The following is a 19630-nucleotide window of genomic DNA, read 5'->3' as shown; positions in this document are numbered from 1 at the left end:
TTTATAAGTATTTATATGGACATGTATGTACAGTATCAGTAAGTATAATACCAGTATGTATAAAGTGACAGCCTCAGGTATTGCTTTTTACAGTAATAGTAGTAGTAGTAGTAGTAGTAATGGAATTGTAGTCTGTGGTTGAAGATTACATTTAGATTACCTGTGTTAAATCGTTGCTATGTGATTATTACAGGGCCCACACATGGAAATGACCCACAAAAAATACAGTTATTATTACAAGTTTTTTATTAAGTACTATTTCATAAGTATTTTTTTTAATTTATTAGTAGGATAACCCCTTGAGATAAATCATCTCATTTTTGAGGGGGTCCTTAAAACAATTAAACAGTAAATACAAAACACAAAATACATTCATACATACACACAGCACTCCCAAGCCTGACTGCTCCAACACCAACTGATTCCCCCCATATGATTATTTAATCAGAAAAATAGGGGGTGTGAGTGGCATGTTGTAGCTGCACCAGTGCAAAAGTGCGAGCAATGCAACTGTGAAATCGAGCCATGTGATTGGCTGATGCTCTACAAGCTGCTGTGACATCATCAGTGATAGTCGGTGTCCTCCTAGAGAAGGTACGAGCCCCTCGCCCGTCATCCAACAACCGCAAACAGACATGGTGAGTATATATATTGTTCCAGACTAATCTATCGAAATGGCTACTTTTAAAAGATTTGTGATAAAAGAACGCGTTGTTCTTCATTGGAAGATTTTGAAAACATCTATACCAGTTAACGTTGAGCTATAACATTAGCTGCGTATCTGTCCTGGCCTGCTTCACTGGCCGCTTTAACGTTAAGCCTTTAGCCACAATCCTTTACTTAACTGTAACGTGACGTTAGCATTAATGGAGGATTAACTTAAATCATTTGAATATCACACTAACCCCAGTCTTCTGTTCCCCTTTGCCGTTTTAACCCTGTCTCCACCAGTCTGACTTCACAGAGGACCAGATCATGGGTGAGTTAACATCTGATTAGCAAAAGAAATTTCTTTATTTCATTTTTTTTTTAATGGTTAAGGGTAACCTATATTAACATATCATCGTCGTAATATTAGAAATAGCTTTATGAATTCCTCACTTTGACCCTGTAGCTCGACTGTTGTCTCTTCAAGCCTCTGGACCCCTTCAGGTAACTCTGACAGACTGGGATATAATAAACTAAAAATTGTCTAACTGTGTGAGGTTCAGTGTTACTAACCTGCAAAAAAGTAATTACTGTAATTAAGCATGTTGGTGTTTTTGCATGCTGATGCCGAAATATACACTCTAAATGTCTGGCAGTCATAATAAAGACAGGTTGGGTTTTAGCATAGCAGTGGGGATCAGGGTGTTGGCCCAGGCTTCACTTCTCTGGCATAATTAAAGGTGTGGCAAATGTCACTGAAACTATTGTTTTGTGGCACTTAAAGAGCAACAGTTTATTAGAACACATACGCCAGCTACTTAGTGGTGATGTTTAACATGACAGAAGTCTTGTCATAGTTGGAAACAATTTGTGCTTTTAAAGATAGTATTTGCTCCAACAACCCCCACTGCCACTGACAAGATCAGCCACAACAAAATAGACCAATTCAACCTACTACATTATCGTTGCCTTCACTAACAGGTTGGTGTTGCGTAGACGATGAGAAGTTTTGTGGATTATGTGTTTAAAGTGTGTTTGCTTCCGATCCGATACCAAGTAATACCCTGACCAGAAAACCGATTATTAAAAGCTGCAAATGTACTCGCACATGCACTGACTTCACTTCACAGTCTTAACCCCAACCCCTGGACTTTCTTCTACCCACCTACTGTGCAATATTTAATGTTTAATACTTTTGATAACACTGATAATTCTGTGCAATTTCATTACTGTGCCATATCATTTCACAATGCGTATCACACTGTATACACACCATATTTATCTTTCATCATTTTTATATATGTATATAGCGTCTCTGGACTGTGCACCTTGCCCCTCCCACCCTTTTTTTTCTTTTGCATCCTTATTTTATTCCATGTTGTTACATTTCTCATATGTACATGTTGACACTGGAAAAGGAGTTGCTTCAATCTCGTTGTACATGGGTATAATGGCAATAAAAGGCATTCTATTCTATGTACTGTCTGGTATGGAAGAGCCATTATGTGTCATCATTTATGAGGTAAATTGGTCATCAATAGGCCCCAGTATATAAGTACTGTGTTTATGTTTTTGTTACGTTCATGTTCCCAGAACAGTGTCAGATGATAGGAAACCTCCCTACGCAGCAGTGTTGGGGAACTGCTCCTGCCATGAAAATGCAAAAACTTAATTGCATGTGTCGAATGTCAAAACAGCTTGAGCAGTGGTATCAGCTGTTCTTCTACACAAACAACTTTATTCAATAAAATTACACATGTACAGTAGTAGCTGTATCTCCCTTTGGTGTTATGCATATGTGTTTGCTTGTGTCTCCAGAACGTTTGTGAGTTATGTTTATTAATTTAGTTTATAGCTAGATCTACCTCTCTGTCTCCATATTAGAATTCAAGGAGGCCTTCCTTTTGTTTGACCGGACGGGTGAGGGTAAGATCACCTACAGCCAGTGTGGTGATGTTATGCGGGCCCTTGGACAGAACCCTGTCAATGCTGAGGTGCTCAAGGTCCTGGGAAACCCCAAGTTAGAAGGCAAGTCTCTGATTCACCAGCTACAACTAAAACTAGACCAATTCAACCTACTACATTATCGTTGCCTTGGCTAACAGTTAGGTTGGGTGTTGTGTGTACAATTCCTCATTGCAGCCTCAGAGAATCAGTATGTGTTGAACTGCTGTTTTTGGCTTGTTTGGGATACAGATACAGTATGAGCATACAGAGCATTTCTTTTAATATTGATGACCCATAAAAGCCTTACTCCAAGTCCACTCCACAAATAAGTCCTCATCTGTTCTTAATGAACTCTGTAAGGTCCTCTGAGATGGTGCTCTAATGTTGACAGTAATTAGTATGTATAGAGGTGTGTGCTATGTGCAAAGGTGGTACTATTTGTATATTTCAAATCAATGAAAATATGAGGTTTGAGCAAACCATGATATAATTAATAAATTAACATTTAGCCTAAAGCTGTGATATTGTAAAAAAAAAAAAAATGCATTTTACAGTTCCATTCCACCATTGTTTGGCTGTGCTGGGAATAAAGAGAGGCTCTCTGAATTCTGTGCAAGCTTACTGAAATCCATACAAATCTGCCAATTTCATAACAGTTTAAAATAAAAACATTTTTTTGTTGTTTGACCTGCAGAGATGAACTACAAGATGCTGGATTTTGAACAGTTCCTGCCCATGCTTCAGGCCATTGCTAAGAACAAGGACCAGGGCTCCTTTGAGGATATTGTAGAGGGTCTGCGTGTCTTTGACAAGGAGGGAAACGGCACAGTGATGGGAGCAGAGCTGCGTCATGTTCTCACTACACTAGGTAAGTCAACAAAAACCAGCAAAACACAAAGAAGATTTGTCATTATTAATCCTTATCTAGCTAAGCTGGCCTATCTCTGTCTTCTTGTCATGCAAAGTAAAATCCCTTCAGGCGCTTATCTTTGTCAAGAACAATGTTAACCCTTGTGTTGTCTTCCTGTCAACCTTGAAAAATATGTTTCTGACGCCATTTTTTTCACAGTATGTTTTTGCTTTTTCCAACGTTTTAAATTATAAAATTGTTCAGCGCTTATTTCTACGTCCCATATTTTCTGATATAAAACAAAAATTAAAAACGGGTCAGTTTGACCCGAAGTCAACACAAGGGCAGTGTGCTGTCTCTTTTTCTTTATTGCGTCTTGGAATGCTTAGTATTTCTTGAATGTAGAGAAAAAGAAAAAATCCAAGGCACTCTTCTTCAAAATTAATTAAAAAGCCTTTATTTTACAGGCTGTTTCATGATAGAAAATTTAAAAGATATTGGGAGAAGCAACACACGCGTAGCGGCACTGTCCTTTCTTGTTACCATTTTCTCTGTATATAATTGTTTGGGCTTAACTTGTAATGTAGCTACCTAGTGACTCTCTCTGTATGTGGATTTTTACTATGTATAGCCACTTAGTGAACTGTTTCTTGTTTTTTGTGTTTTTGTTCTTTTGTATTTGAACATTTACAGCCAGCCACCTAGTGGATTGTTTTGGCATGTTTTCAAGTGGTTACTCACCATGTCACTCAGGCGGTTTCAATTAGCCTATACAAAAGGGGATATTGTTTGTCTGGGAAGCACACCCTGAAGAAGGCTGTCAGTGCCGCTACGCATGGGTTGCTTCTCCCAATGTCTTTTAATTTTCTATCATGAAATAGCCAGTAAAATAAAGGCTTTTTTAAGTAATTTTGAAGAAGAGTGCCTTGGATTTTTTCTTTTTCTCTACATTCAATTGAATTCCCGACCCCAAAGAGCACCTTCAAGCATGTGATTGAACTTCCTGAGCACCCTGGACTTTTTTGTCTTTCCAACATAGTATTTCTTTGTTTTCTTCCAGGTGAAAAAATGACAGAGGAGGAGGTGGAGACTCTTTTAGCGGGACATGAAGATGCCAATGGCTGCATTAATTATGAAGGTAAAACTGCACAGATGCACTCAGATGACTCTATCAGGTCCTATACAGTGCAATGTGCCTCATGAAAATATGCAACACTACTGTTGTGGATGTATAAAACATCGAGCGTCATTGTGTCTTAGTGTCACTCCGCGCTGCGGAGGAGAGTCTGGCTAGTCCACACAACATTCAGGGATGGGAGAAGAACGTGCTCTGGTTTATTGGCATTTCTTTTAACCAATCACAATCGTCTTGGGCAGTGCTAAATGCCGAGTGGAGCCATGATGCCTCTGCAAAATAGCCTTGGGAAGGAACTTGTTTTGGCGGAACGTGTACGTTCAAAGGTTGTTTTAGTTGTGCGAGAGAAAACTCAGATTGGACAGATAGTCTAGCTAGCTGTCTGGATTTACCCTGCAGAGATCTGAGGAGCAGTTAACCATAGTCCTCAGAAATCCACCAGAGTTTAAAATTACAACACAAAGAAAGCGGAAGGTAACGGACATCTGAAATAAGTGACATCCGGCGGAATTTCCCGCAGAACGAGAGCAATCCCAGAAGTGGAACGTCGTGGATATAGACTACATGCTTGCTGACACTGTGTTCCCGCCATGTGACCATGCTACACCTTTTTATATTTATGTCTGAATATATTTGTTTTCTTTCAAGATCTCTGACCTCCTGTTCGTCCCTTCTTTTTTCCCAGTTGCTTTTCATTCATTAATAAACATCAGGCCACATCTGATAATCCTAAAACGTTTCAGGTTTTTAGTCCTCTTTGCTGGCAATGAGAGGGCTTGTATCCCCGAAGACAGATGTTGTTTGTGAAGTTTGCTCCTGCTTTTGTCTGACTTTCTTCAGGTTTGATGCTGATGTTGTGTTTCTCCTCCTCTCTGTCTTGACAGAACTCGTCAGGATGGTGATGAGCGGTTGAGGATTTCAGAAGCACACTTCCAATTTACTCCTGAATGTTTTTGTATTGTTTGTCTTGTCCTCCATCCACATCATCCTACCTCCAACAAGTCTTTTCTTTTCTTTTTTTGACATCTTTATTTTATTTCAAAAGTGCCTTTTCTGGCTAATGTGAAGACACCCTTTCATCTCATTTTCCAAACATTATTCAGGTGCAGTAAGGTTCTCTGGATGATTTCACCTGATTTCACCCCTTTGTTGATCAACCCAACAGTCTTGTTGTCAAAAGCTTTTTGATTTTGTTTGGCTAGATATGATAATGTGACATGTTAAATCTAACAGTATTGAATAAAACCCTGGTTTTCAGGATTCAGCCTGTGAGTCTTCTTGGATCAAATATTTCTTTATAGGTTATAGATATTACACATTTTTAGTCTCATTACAAGACAGTGTTAGAAAAATATTAATATTTGAAATCTCCAAAAATCAGTGAAATCTTACAAAATGCCTTTAGAAAGTCTGGGCAATATTAATTAGACATCTAAGAAATAGAAAAATATCAGTACCAGTAAAATATCCTAAAAATATTGATTGACGTGTAATGCAAAAGATCTAGATTAGATTTTCATTATAATAATCATGAACTATATGAACAAGTGACATGCGATGCAATGTGCTTTATATCAAAGGGAAATTGCATCTTTATGAGAAAATAAAACAGACCAGACGTTATACAACAAAAACTGAGGATGATTTATTATATAGAATTAAAAAATAATAAAATTTGCATGGTTCTCATCAGCAGTTGGAAATTGTTCAGTTCAAACTTGTTGGAGTTATCGATGTTCAAACTTTGCAAGACTCGTAGCACTCTTTGCAAGACTCCTAGCACCTATAGGACCTTGATTTTAGTCAAAAGCTCAAAAACAAATAAGTGGACCTTGAGTCTGGATTGTTTTGTGAACGGTCATTTTAAAAGAAAGTTCCATTTTGAATATTTAAATCTGCAATAATTACAGGAAGTGTACGTTGGGCCTCGGTGAGAGTGAACCAAAACTGGTCTGTTCTATTGAAGCGTCCCAGTAAGTCATGACAGTGAGCCCTCATACTGTACACAATACCAGGACACTGAAACTGAAGCAGCTAAATAGAATTCAGCTATCATTCATTTTAATATTTACACCAGTGCTTTTCCTACTGTGTCATGTCAAAATGACTTCTGTGTTGCCTTTAAAGGTCCTATGACATGTTGCTTTTTGGATGCTTTTATATAGACCTTAGTGGTCCCCTAATACTGTATCTGAAGTCTCTTTCCGAAATTCAGCCTTGGTGCAGAATTACAGCCACTAGAGCCAGTCCCACAATGAGCTTTACTATGTGACATACATCTTTAAATCTCTCTTCTTCAGCATCCCGACAAACATGTAAACATTTATTAATTTGTACATTACCTCATGTGTGGTTCTTTTTTCTGTTACCAGTCTGTGAAGTTGCTTACAAAAAAAACAAACCACTCCACACAATGACATCCTCATCACATCTTTATTTTTTCCCCAAACATTTTGTATTCAAAACCTGAACCTTTTGTTTTACCTTTTTTCTAATACAAACTGCCAGAGTAACCGTCAGCACAAATGTGATGATTTATTGAGGAAAAATTGATTTCTACTGTATAATAATCAATGCAATTGCTTCTACCTTCAGCATAGTGAAAAACATACAGAAACTGAACATACACTTATTTCATATCACAAAATCAACACAATGTAGTAATAACACAGATAAAGAAGTCCATATATGCTCACAGCTGTGGTGAGGTCTGCAATACTGGCTTGACGGACATTAACTGTAAAGTTTCACCTTCTGACTGGATTATATTTCATGACACTGACGTGGCGTGTCATGTGCAGAACGAAGCCAGTTTTCTTTTTTCTTTTTTTTTATTCTTCAAACTTTGTGACACGACAAATGGCACTGGAAATAAAACTGAACGGTAATGTGGTTTACAGATCCTAATGGCATGCGTTCACATACACACATGCTCACAGTCACATCTCAAGACGGATCCAACAGACCTGCCTGATTCATACACAACAGTGGAGAGGGTAAATATAGGCTACAAAGGTAATAATATACAGTTACAATGTTGACATATCAAAGAAAGAAGATGAAAAAATGGACAGTAAAAAATATAAAACTTGATAGGATAAAAAGTGAGGATATTGTTGCAGATATTAAGGACACAATTCTCCATTGTCAGCTGTTTAAGGTGCAAGCGCCCTTGTTTTTTTGACAGCATTCACATTTCTTCCATGTGTAACTTGAAATGCACCAGCAAAAACAAGCTGCTAAAAAAATCCTCTTAATTTCCCAAGCAACCACAATAAAACTCACTGAATAAATGCGAGATAAACATGATTATAAAAACATTTTGGTTTAGCAATAAAGTCAAATTATGAAAAAAAATCACTGTCCGATCACTGTTCTGAATTATTATTCCCAGACTTTCAGTCTTTTGAACAAAACTACATTCCTCACAAAACTACAACGTGGATGTTTTGAGTTAATCCAGATTTGAAAAACATGAAGGTCATCGCTGACATGTTTTTCTCTAAGTGCTGTTGAAAGGAAGGACATTATTAGAGAGGTCTTTTCAGGATGATGATCTAATGCTGTCAGTACCTTCAAATAGTATCATTACAGGCCAACACAAGGTGCGTTTGTAACAGAAAAATCCAGTTTACAGTACATTGTCTCAAACTGCATCCGAACCAACTTAATTTCCAACTGGCTTTCGATTTGTTTTCATTCATTGCAGACGATTCTCTGGAAAGACATTGAGGCCAGACCCTGTCGAGTGACCGTTTGTCCATGTAATACAAATAGAGAGAGGAAAAAGTAACATTCCCAATCAAGTTTCCAAAAACTTCAGCATGAAAAAGTATTTAAGACAACAAAAGGACGATATAAGTGCTAACGTTCAATTTCATGGATGCTTCAAGTCTTTCAATGAGACCTTGGGAAACATGTTAAAAGTGCATTTTTGTCTTACATATATTTGAATTAGTACCTACAGTACAAGGGGGAAACTCTGGAGAGACAGTAAAGCACGGGACTTCACAAGCTGTGACAAACTGTTGCAGAAAAAATAAATGCAACAATTTCCAAAACACTGAAAACACAAGATGAGTCTTTTCTCTTCTTCTCCTTGAGTGGCAGCATGTTGGTTAAGACCCTCTTAGTTCACCAGATCTCTGTTGTTAAGCTTAAAATTAGGAAGTGAAATGTTGCTGTCCGATCGACCGCACAGGATGAACGGCTTCTGTTTGAAAGTACATTTTCTTCATAGGCAGATTCAATTTAAAAGGGACTTCTTTTTCAACAGAGAGTCAAAGTAGAGCTGGTTTGAGTTCGATGTAATAATTTTTTCCTTTCTCACATCAATTGTCCTGTTGGAAAAAAGAAAAGAAAAAAAGAGCTGAACATGTAAAGTGTGTTCTCTTCCTTCGGTTTATGACTTCTTCATTTCAGATGATACCGGCAGGGTTTAAAGTGGTCAGAGTCATTCGGATTCTCAGGCAATGTAGTTTTCTCTCACTGTGGAGGTGGGACTGGAGCTGAGGGGTGGAGTGTTTCCCCGGGAAGAGGGGTGGTGGGCTCTGTGAGGGGTGAAACAAGGGAAGAGCAGAAACATGGACACACGTTCTCCTTGTTTTTGAGTGCTCAACTAAAGTTAACAGGACAAATAATTCAAATAAAGCTGATAATAGTGTGTGTAAAGAATTTAGAATATTATCTTGCAAGGGTCTAATTGGCTAAATTGTATTTAATTCAATTTTTAAAAAAAGAAGCTGAAAATAGAAAATAAATAGCAGACAAATATACTGTAATAATTTAATTATCACGTTTAAAAAAAATGTCTGATCCAAATAGTGCTGGCGGCAATTGATTAAACCAATGGATTTGTCACTTGTCATTTTCATAATCCCTTAATCGATTAAGTAAATCATAAGGCAAAAATGCCAAACTCTCTCTCTTTCCAGCTTCACAAATTAAGGGATTTCCCGCATTTCTAAATGGATGTCTTTGTACCTTGAAGATATTTGTCGGACATAAAAAGCATTTTTAAGATGGGATTTTTCACTATTTTCTGATACAGCTGCTACATTTTGCTTCAACTTTAAACTCACCATGGAGTACAGGAGTAGTGCTGGAGCCGGAGCTGGAGTGGGCAGCGGGGGTCGAGCCTGGGGGGCAGGGGGGCGAGGTGTGAGCACCCTGAGGTGGTTGGGACTCAGGGGCCGGGGCAGAGGCTGGAGGTGCAGGGCTGGGGGCCGGCTGCAGCGCTGGTGTGCTGGGAGCTTGCTGACTTGCTGTCGGACCCTGGGGTGGCGGTGCTGGAGCAGCCTGGTTGGCATGAGGGCCCCCGGCCTGGCTGTGCTGCTGGTGCTGAATCTGCTGGAAGTGCTGCTGGCGGGCTCTCATCTCGGCATATTTCAACTGCTCCATGTGGAAGGACTGACGGTCAGCCAGCAGCTGCTGACGTTGGTACTCCAACTACACACACAAAAAGTGAAAGGTTAAAGGTTTTGTACTGTAATTAGGTTGACTACTCTCTTGAGATACTACACATCCCAGAATCCCTCACTCACAGCCTCCCTCTCTCTGTCCATGATGGTTTCCAGTTCTTCAAAGTGTCGCAGTTTAATCTCCAGCTTCTTCATTTGGGTCTCCACCAGCAGAGCCACGAGAGATTTGATCTTCCTCTCTTCCACTGCAGCCAGGTGCTACGGAGAAAGTGAAGGAGAAACTTACATAAGTAAAGTAAAAGAAAATAAGGGGAAAAAAAGGTGATGAAGGATACAACAAGCTGAGGCCTGGTGATAATTAACTTCACCTTGGCTTTGACAGCAGCAGCAGCGAGTGCAGACGCAGCAGCAGTGGCCAGGTTCCCCTCTCCCACATCACGCTCCACCTTAGCCTTCTTCTCTCCTTCACTCTCTGCTTCTCTTTGTCCTTCCTCTGTGCCCTCTTTTCCATCCTTCTCCTTCTCCCCATCACCTACAAGAAAAAAGGTTTCAAGTTTGAATCTTTTCCCCCTTTGACAAGAACACTGTATTTCCTGTATCTGACTGCAATGCATTTTCATACCCATCTCTGACTCTGTTTTGTCTGCCTCTCTCTCTCCTTCTTGTTCTCTTCCTCTTTCTTCTTCCTTCTTCCCATTCTCCACCTGCTTCTCCTCTTCCTCAGTCGCTCCATCTTTGCTGTCCTGCATGGGAAAGCAAACATGGCACAATGAGCTTCGCCACAGTTCATCAGCAGAACTCACAAATCAGAAACATTGTATTATAACGAACATGTATCATACCTTGGCCTCCCTCTTCTCTTCACTGGGTTGGCTGTCACTCTTACTTTCATCACTGCTTTCATCTAGAGAGAGAGAGACATTACACTTTTTCTTTTTCAGTTTAAAGTGTGAATGTGTTTTCTTTTTTGCAATTTTGCATGCTGTACGTGTGTGTGTGTGTGTGTGTGTGTGTGTGTGTGTGTGTGTGTGTGTGTCCATCCTACCAGGTCTGTCTCCCTCCTCTAGGCCAGTGCCTGCGATGCCACTACCCTCCAGGCCATACAGCGGGTCCTGTCGGCCACTGACCCTCGCTGCCTCCTCCACCCGCCGCACATGAGCCTCAACAAGCGCTGCAGGAACCTCCTCCTTCATACGAGAAAACTCCTCTAAGAGAGAGAGACCAGATTGAGCTTATTGATGTAACGCAAAAAAACGAATGATGACTAATGAGTAATCAACAATGACCAGGAAGATTTAAATGCAAATGTAAAAACAAATCTTTCAATAAATCTAATATTTAAATAGGATAAATAAATAAGGTCCTTCTCACCCAGAGCAGACTTGGCTGCAGCTGAGGCCACGCGTGGGTCGACGACAGAGGCGAGGAAGGCCACTGTGCTCATGACAGGGTTTCCTGCCTGGCTGAAAGGTACTGGCTGGTAGGCCAGTGGTCCAAGGGACGAGGAGTTGTCCTCCAAGTAAGGGTCTTCAATGGGCAACCTCAGGAAGTGCAGGATGCACTCATCCTGCGTACGGCTGCCCACATGTTCTGAAACCTTGTTCCAGTCATCCTTGTACATCTCCAACCCCTGAGGGAAGTGTGGACTACATTTAGCTCCGCATTTCTTATTTTCACAATATGTAAAGAATTATCTGCATCATCACACAACTGATTTTAAGGGTAATTTGTACCTCAAGTAGTAGTAGTGTTTCTTGTTCTGTCCACTCCCTCATAGAGCTCGCTGTACTCTTGCTCTGTGCACAAATATCACAACCACTTTGTTAATATGAGAGGTCATTGTAAATCACAGCAAAATAATCCTAATGGCATGCATCTTCTAGACTTGTACCTTTGCAGAGCCAGTCTTCTTGCTGTACATGTCAGTCCGCAGCCCAAAGTTTTGCAGATCTGCTGGTTTCTCCTTTACTTTATCTGGGAAGGACATTATCTGCTGGGTAGCAGGGGTCTACAGGTGCACAGAGACAGGACGACACATGTAAAATAACACAGAATACGTGTGTGTGTGTGTGTGTGTGTGTGTGTGTGTGTGTGTGTGTGTGTGTGTGTGTGTGACCTGGGACGTCTTGGGCTGCAGGGGTACCAGACTGGATGGAGTGTCTGCCAGGACATGAAAGTGAGAGGTGGGTGGGGGACCCATGGGTGTGGGTCGGCTCTCGGAGTCCACCTGGTAGTTGATCAGGCCCCACTGCTCCAGGAAGGCATGGACTCTGCAGCAGAAGAAGCACAGAGTGTACAACACTGGCAGCAGTTTGACTAAAACATGTGACTGTGTAGATTCAGCCCCCACCTACCTCATGATTGCACACACGTCTCCTGCCAGGTTCCTGCGGCAGGCAGTGGAGGTCAGGTACTCCTGAGGGTTCAGTCGGTAGGTGTCAATCATGAAGTTCCTGTACGCCAGGTAACTGAAAGAAGGAGGTGTAGAGAAAACAATTTACTGTTGAGACTGCTTTTTAAATGTGTGTCAGTGAAAAAACATCAAATGTTGTGTTGTGTACGGAACAAATACTTACATCTCTGGGGTTTTGGATTTGTTCTTCCCATTGAAAAACTCTGGCAGGGCTCTGCGCTCAATGGCATGAACACTGAGGGAAAACAGTTACGCCATTATGAGGACGAATACGTACGAATGACTCACGTTGAGACCAGCTGATTCAACCCAATGGGTCTCCGTTTTTTCTTACTTTTCTGAATATTGTAAATACATCACTGACATGAAGATTACTTGTGACATTTTTCAAAAATGATTTTTTTCTTACCTGTTATAGTCAAACCAGGCAGCGTAGCTCGGTATAATAATGTGATGTGTTTGCTCAGTCACATTGTCCTCGTGAAGGTCAGAGCCTTTTACTGGTTCACCCTTCACGCTCGGAGAGCCTTCCTCCTCCTCCTGTTTAAACACATGCTCATGATAAAGTATGGGTTTTACTGTCCTCACTATCCCCACATTTTCTTGCACTTTTACAAACTGCCTCACCTTGCCTGCTGTTTCCATGGACTCATCCTCTTGCTCGTCTGTTCAAATAACAAAAAGAATGGCAAGTGAATATCCACGAAAAAGTAACAAATGTATGTCTTATAACCTGATATCATAAACAAATTACAGTGGCTCACTCTTGCTTTTTGCACTCTTTGTTTTACATGCATTAGCACACTGCACAGAAAGAGGTTTTTTTCTTGTAATAGTAGTTACAGGCAGCCATGGTGACAAAACTTTCTGCTCACCCATATCTGTTCCTCCCTTGACTGGAGTTGAATCAGAGTCCTTCTTGGTGCTATCTGCAAAAAGAAAGTATGAATGTCAGCCAGTCACAGACAACAACTACTTTAAAGTCGGTGGTTAATTTTAATAGTCATATACGGTTATTTTTATGTATATTTTGAATATATGTGTACTTGTCTTAGGTGGGTTTCCCTCTTCAGATGCTGGAACAGGTGATGCTTCATCCAAGTCTTTACTTAGATCCTCCTGTTCCTCCTCCCTTTGGCCCCGTTTAGACTTGGTGTACGGGGTCGTTGGCCTGTACACACACACACACACACACACACACACACACACACACACACACACACACACACATTATTTTACAATACTGTACATCATTATATCATTTTTTATATCAGCACAACAGCTGATGAGTGTGACATCATTGCATCAAGACACGTGTGGTCACCAACCCTTTTTTGGTATTCTTCTTCTTGCTCTCCTGAGGCGGAGGGGTAGGGGAGGGCGACGGCGACCTCTTCCTCTTCTTGGCGCTGCCAGGCTTCTTGTCCCTCCGCTCGTCAGGCGTGGTCACCTCATCTGTCAGGGTTTTGGCTGAGATCCTCTTCCTCTTGGGGCATCCCTCGCCCACTTCATAGTCCTCCTCATTCATCCACTCGTTATACTGGTCCAGGTCTAAAATCCACTTGGCATGGACCTGTGAACAGAGACCATACAGTGTATGACCAACATGTTCAGTGAGCATGTCAGCTGCCTGAGTGAAATGTCACCAACTTATTCCACATTTTAACCAGGCAGTGTTGCATTCTGACACACTTGTTCTCCACAGTATGTAAGCCCACTAAAGGAGCAGTCACTGAATGAAGACAAATGCAGTAAATCTTAATTACGTCACTTTAAAGTTGTAGTCTGAGGGAGACATTGCACCTAAGTAAACAGACAGGATGATACAGGATGATACCATCTTGATACCAAACTAACCCAGTGTGCTGATTTGTGTGTGAATACAGCTCGAAACTGCTCTATCATGTCCTAGTGAGCGCTGAACGCCTTAAATGATGCTCTCAATACACAATAAGAGCTTCTGACACTGCTTTGAATTTATGGTTCAGCCAAGTGCCAGAGTAATCAGCTCTGTTGCTCCATGTGCCAGTTTGCACTTCATACTTCGATGTTTTGCATAGATAGAAAAATATGAGGAGATTACCGTTGCCAAAATAGGGAGCTATCAGCGCTGTGTACATACAGTCCCCTGACAGGTTTGTATAATAAAGGCTGAGGCACATAAAATTAATTTCCATCATTACAGACTAAAGTCCTTCATTTTAAATCCTAGCTAACGTAAAGACGTTTTCCAAAAATTGTGCACAAAAAATGATGCACAGGCATCTATAATTTTCCATCTGATGTAACGATGCCTCATGCACCCATAAAAAACAGTATATTGATTTGAATATGTCACTCATTTCAAATGTCATTTAGGCTCAACAAAGGGCAGGAACAAGCAGATATGATGATGTTCTGTAGTTGAACAGTGTGAAATTAGTTTAATAAACTTAGGGCACATATAAGCAGTTATTTAAAAAAGTATTTGATAAATATGTTCAAATTAAGAGAGAATAAAGGACACATTTAAAAAATTTGGAATGGATGACATAAAAATAGAGAGACAAGAAACAACAACAAAAGTTTCTATACCACCAACCAAATAAAGAATGACAAGAAATGAAATACCTTCCTGGGCTTTTCTGGGCTGGGAGGATCCTCCACAGCAGCCTCAATCTCACTGGCTGGGATCCAGGTATCATAACTAAATGGTGAGAGGAGCCAGGTCAAAGGTCAAGGCAGGGGAAAGATTACAAATTCAAGAAAACACAATTAGCAGATCCAGTCTACAGTGTGCAGGGATTGTGTTGTATGTCCACAAAAGGATGAGGCATCAGTTTTCAGTAAAATATTGAATGGTGTTCATATCTCTGTAAACTCAGTACCAACCCGTCAGGAAAATATCCCCAGTGGAGCAGCACTTGTTTATCTCTCTTCATCACAGGACGCACCCACTCCTCTGGACCAAAAAGAGAAAAGGATATCAGCACAAACAGAGTCAGCGCAGCAGGATTTACTATGAAAAAAAAAAGCTGTGCCTAAATACAACATGTGGATCCTCACCTTCCTCCAGGCTAGTGGGAATAGGAACGACAACATGGGAGCTGGAGGCCTTGTCCTCAGTTACTGAACCCTACGACAGATAAAATTACAAGGAAATATAGGTTATGTTTACAACATAAACATACTTTTTTAATCTGACTCAGTTGTGAGCAAGTTTTAAGACTAGTTTAAAGACCTTTAACAAAACAAAACAAAATACACACCTGATGTCTTTTGATGATGTCTTTCAGTTTCCCAAGCAGTTTTGGCTCTATGTCAGAGCTCAGGTAGATGACTGGTCTACTCAGGCAGTTGTTCTGTAATGAAGAAATGCAGCAGATGTGTGAAACTCATAAATTCAAATAGGCAGGAACATATATAAAAATATACATATATTGCATGTCATATAATCTTCATTAAAACAAGAACTACTGTATGTCTGTGTTGTTTAACTCTTCATATTAGCAGAGCTAAATGATATGATTACTGGTCAAGTCCCATAACTGAGGGCCCTTCATTTTTTATATCTGTGAAGCGCAGGCAGTGTGATTCTCAGACACTTCACAAATATGATGTAATCATAAGAAACATGCAACCTCTCAAACAGACAATTTTCTTTGCAATCATTTAGCTCTGATGCCTGCAGGAAAACAAACAACGAAAATGTGTCAACGGACTCCTGCTGGAGCTCACAGTTGATCTCTTAAAAACAACAATTGCAATTAAAGCATATTGTGGGAATGTTGTAAAAGTGTGTAAAGTGAAAGAATCTTTTTTAATAACAAAAAATAAACACTGCTATTACACCTTAAACATTTTGAACTGAAAACATTTACAAATACATTTTGGCTGTCCAAATAATGTGTGTTACAAACATAAAGAACAGCTCTGAGGCAAACTCACCTGCACTAAGGACTTCTCAATCGTCATAAACATCTCGACATTTCGGTCCATCCTCGACGGATTCTGGAAGTCAAACCTGCGCCTACCAGGAAATTAGACTGGAGTTACACATGAAACGGCAACATAGCCAAAATACAACTCTAACTAAACTCTAACTAAAAGAGTACTCAGAGCACAGATAATACAATTTATTTTTCAGTTGGTTCATTTAACAAACATTTTTACACCAACTAGAAAGAAAGTCTTACCATCCTTGGTCACTCTTGAACTTGTAGGCAGCAGCCAGGATGTGGCAGAGAGCCCCTCCTGACTTGAAGTCCAGAAAACACTTCATCTGCAGACACAAAACAAAACTGTTACAAAATGCCTCCGTAGGGCGACAAAAGTCATCTGTATGTCTGTGTGAGTGACAGAGTTAAAGGAAACATACTGGCAGCTTGGTGAGCGGAGGGTTGCTGACATGCCGACCGAACACCTCCTCCTGGAACTGGAGCAGCTGGACCACCAGGCTGGACAGAGACTTGTTGGTGGGGGGCTCGGCCTGGATGTACTGAGAGGACATCAACACAGAGAGTCAGTCAGGCAGAGCTGAGCCACAGAGAGGACACATAAAAGTTAACTACAGTGCGCTGATAAGTGCTTTGTGTGATCAGTTAAGTCAAAAAGTGGAGGGAGCATTACTATCTTCTTTATTATTCAGGGTAAGTTAACCGTTATACTTTGTAATATCTGATATGGTGATTACATGGTAACATCGGCATTTTGATCATTATTATTTAATTATTTTTAACGAAATAATGCACATAATTGGTTAAATCAATGTGTCTAAGTACCAGCACACCGCTCTAGACGGGCCATGGCTTCAGTCAGCGCCGCGCGCCACAGAGCCAACATCTGGATCTGAGCTGCATTGCCGTTAGCCGATTAGCTAACTAGCTAGCTAGCTGACTGGCCGGCTAAATCAGCCCTTTTGCAAAATATCATCCTCGGAGGACTGATCATGTGCTGCTTTTGCATCGGTTTAGCTACAATAACGTGAAGGAATTCCGCCATTCGAGGCTGCATCTGTTGCAGCTGTTGGCTCAGCATCCTTTTGTATCCCGGCTCGAGTGAATCAAACAGCTGGACGTTCAGCAGCACCCTCCCTCCTCTCTTTGTCACTGCCTCTGCCCAACAGATAAGTGGCCACATTTCAGGGTAAAAAATGTAAGCTGAGTGTGTATGGATACAAAACATGCGGTCAGTACCTTTTTGTAATTCTTTCCCAGCCAGACGCGGACATTATCAAACTGAGAAACGGTATCAGACGCTTCGAAATATTTTACATTCGGGCCGCCGTCTTTCTTCCGCACCGCCATCTTTGACTGCAGACAACTAGTCGACGCCGTCTGCCGCCCAGCGGCCAAAGTCCGGTACTACAACTGCTGGCAAGTGCAATAACAATTCATGTACAGCAGGTGGCGCACTTATGTAGGGAATGATTTTTACAATACTTCATCATGTGAGAGATTTGAAAAGTAGACGCAAACACTAGTGGTGGAAGTAGTATTTAGATTACTTAAAAGCAAACCCAACAAAACCTCATTTTAAAAATACTTAGTTACAAGTTAAAGTTCTGCTTTCAAAACGTTCAAGAACAAATGTTAACAAAATGTACTTCCATTATAGAGTACAAGTAGGCCTACTCATCATGCAGAATAGCTATTGTCAGTGTCATATTATACAATTATTGGTGTATTAAACATGTAAGCAGTACTTAAATGTTGGTCGAGGTAGATCTAGTTTTAACTGCTTTAGGATCTCCTGGGCAGCATAATAGTAATATTATCACATTTGATCAATTTGATTGTGTGTTTTAAATGTAAAATAATGTCACTAATAGCCGTCAGATAAATGTAGTGGAATAAAAAGTTGCCTTAAAAAATGGAAATATTCAAGTAAAGTGAAAATGGAAATTTAAACTCATAAAAAATAAATACAAAAGCCTAAAGTACATATAATTTAACAGCTTTTCAGATCTTGCTGCGTCTGTACTCACTTGAAAAATGTAACAACTTTCTGAATCAACGGGTAGTTTGACACACCACAAAGCACTACTAGTGCATACTGTATGTGGCAAGCATGACGAGTATGACGAGAAGTAATTCACAGCCATCTCAGTTCACTTCAGTCTGTCACTTTGTGCTTCCTTGGTGAGTGATTTAGTGGTTGATGGTCACTGTCTTGAATAGATTACAAAATGTAAATCACCAAAATAAAACACTTAGTTGTAAGTCTCGAAAAAAAGTAAAAGAAAACGTAACTTGATTTTTAAATTGGCAATGAAGGATCTCCCTAGCAGGATCTGAGTAACTGTTCTCATGAGACACTTGGAAAAAGAAGGCAGGCAATGAAATAAGACCCATACCATTGAAAACCCAATTTTAACAGAGGTTCTGATTCAGTGGCAGTGGGTGCATATTTTGTATTTACTAAAAATGTGGTTTTAATAATATATTTGATAATCATTCATGTGAATCAGGTGTGTATTGTCCACTAGGACTGCTATCAATTCATTATTATGATTGCATAACCTGAACTAAGAAGGGTGAAACATATGAAGTTGATTTCACAGTATTTAATTATTCAAGAACATCCACTATGTCTTTCTAATTATTTCTGTATTTATTATTATTATTTATTTATTTTATATTATTTATTTGATCTATTTGATTCATTCAGGAGAGTCATGGTGTGATAGCAGGAGGACAGTGAGAGGACCGATGCCCCTAAATTTGTCATTTATTTCTGGCTGAATTAAACTAGTTTTCCTTCTTCGGCCTGGTGGTAACTACAGACAATGTGCAAGATATATATATATATATATATATATATATATATATATATATATATATATATATATATATAATTAATATTATATATGTAATATGTATATATATGTACTTTATTTACAATTACTACAACAATGACTGCAACGACAGCAATAACAAATGCAAAACAACTAATTATAATCCTTCCATCCTAATGTTATATAAATAGGCCTATCACAGCAAAATCAAAATGTGTCAAATATATACTATGAAAAAACCCTAAAGGCAAGCAGTCCCTAGCCTGTAGGGAATTATATTCCATAAGATTCAATATAATATCATAGGAATGGCATTTAGTATTAAATCCTCCATTCCATCATAATGAGTTGATCAAGAAAAATATTGTTGTATAAAAGTCATAAAAACTGGAAATTCAGCAGACATGAGAGAACAGAAATAATTGAGCAAAATATAAATATT

The 19630-nt window shown here is 39.8% G+C and overlaps 2 protein-coding genes across 4 annotated transcripts; one reads left to right on the top strand and one right to left on the bottom strand.

The window, feature by feature from the left end:
- Positions 1–561: 561 nt before the first annotated feature.
- On the top strand, positions 562–5852 carry myl6 (myosin, light chain 6, alkali, smooth muscle and non-muscle). The gene is made up of 6 exons (XM_078248372.1): positions 562–638; positions 952–979; positions 2533–2676; positions 3290–3463; positions 4506–4583; positions 5465–5852. The coding sequence occupies exons 1-6, from the start codon at positions 636–638 to the stop codon at positions 5491–5493; spliced, it is 456 nt and encodes a 151-aa protein (XP_078104498.1). The 5' UTR covers positions 562–635; the 3' UTR covers positions 5494–5852.
- A 2500-nt stretch (positions 5853–8352) lies between these two features.
- Positions 8353–17719, bottom strand: smarcc2 (SWI/SNF related BAF chromatin remodeling complex subunit C2). Of its 3 annotated transcripts, none has more exons than XM_078248369.1 (27): positions 17588–17719; positions 16771–16890; positions 16589–16674; positions 16341–16422; positions 15662–15754; positions 15459–15528; positions 15285–15354; positions 15024–15099; positions 13742–13986; positions 13460–13584; positions 13289–13342; positions 13041–13078; positions 12823–12953; positions 12577–12648; positions 12355–12468; positions 12117–12270; positions 11892–12008; positions 11734–11796; positions 11372–11630; positions 11046–11207; positions 10843–10904; positions 10623–10743; positions 10369–10532; positions 10124–10258; positions 9662–10028; positions 9070–9130; positions 8353–8920 (listed from the first exon to the last, which is right to left on the bottom strand). In XM_078248369.1, exons 1-27 carry the CDS (start codon positions 17696–17698, stop codon positions 8827–8829), a joined length of 3246 nt encoding a protein of 1081 aa, XP_078104495.1. In that variant the 5' UTR covers positions 17699–17719; the 3' UTR covers positions 8353–8826. The 3 variants fall into 3 exon arrangements, with proteins under 3 accessions (XP_078104495.1, XP_078104496.1, XP_078104494.1); XM_078248370.1 differs by having other exon boundaries at positions 16341–16416; XM_078248368.1 differs by having other exon boundaries at positions 10843–11207.
- Between the last annotated feature and the right edge of the window lie 1911 nt (positions 17720–19630).

Source organism: Sander vitreus, chromosome 4 (genome assembly GCF_031162955.1).
Source record: "Sander vitreus isolate 19-12246 chromosome 4, sanVit1, whole genome shotgun sequence".
NCBI classification, from domain to species: domain Eukaryota; kingdom Metazoa; phylum Chordata; class Actinopteri; order Perciformes; family Percidae; genus Sander; species Sander vitreus.
Note: the sequence above shows the minus strand (reverse complement) of the source record. Positions and strands in the feature narration are given on the sequence as shown.

Excerpts from the sequence above, each read along its gene's own strand:
- myl6 (XM_078248372.1), top strand. Across the intron at positions 980-2,532 it reads CACAGAGGACCAGATCATGG|AATTCAAGGAGGCCTTCCTT; the intron begins GTGAGTTAACAT and ends TCTCCATATTAG. Across the intron at positions 3,464-4,505 it reads TCATGTTCTCACTACACTAG|GTGAAAAAATGACAGAGGAG; the intron begins GTAAGTCAACAA and ends GTTTTCTTCCAG.
- smarcc2 (XM_078248368.1), bottom strand. The coding sequence starts at position 17,698 with ATGGCGGTGCGGAAGAAAGACGGCGGCCCGAATGTAAAATATTTCGAA. Across the intron at positions 15,355-15,458 it reads TCCCACTAGCCTGGAGGAAG|AGGAGTGGGTGCGTCCTGTG; the intron begins GTGAGGATCCAC and ends TTTTTGGTCCAG. Across the intron at positions 10,029-10,123 it reads TGGACAGAGAGAGGGAGGCT|TTGGAGTACCAACGTCAGCA; the intron begins GTGAGTGAGGGA and ends TTGTGTGTGTAG.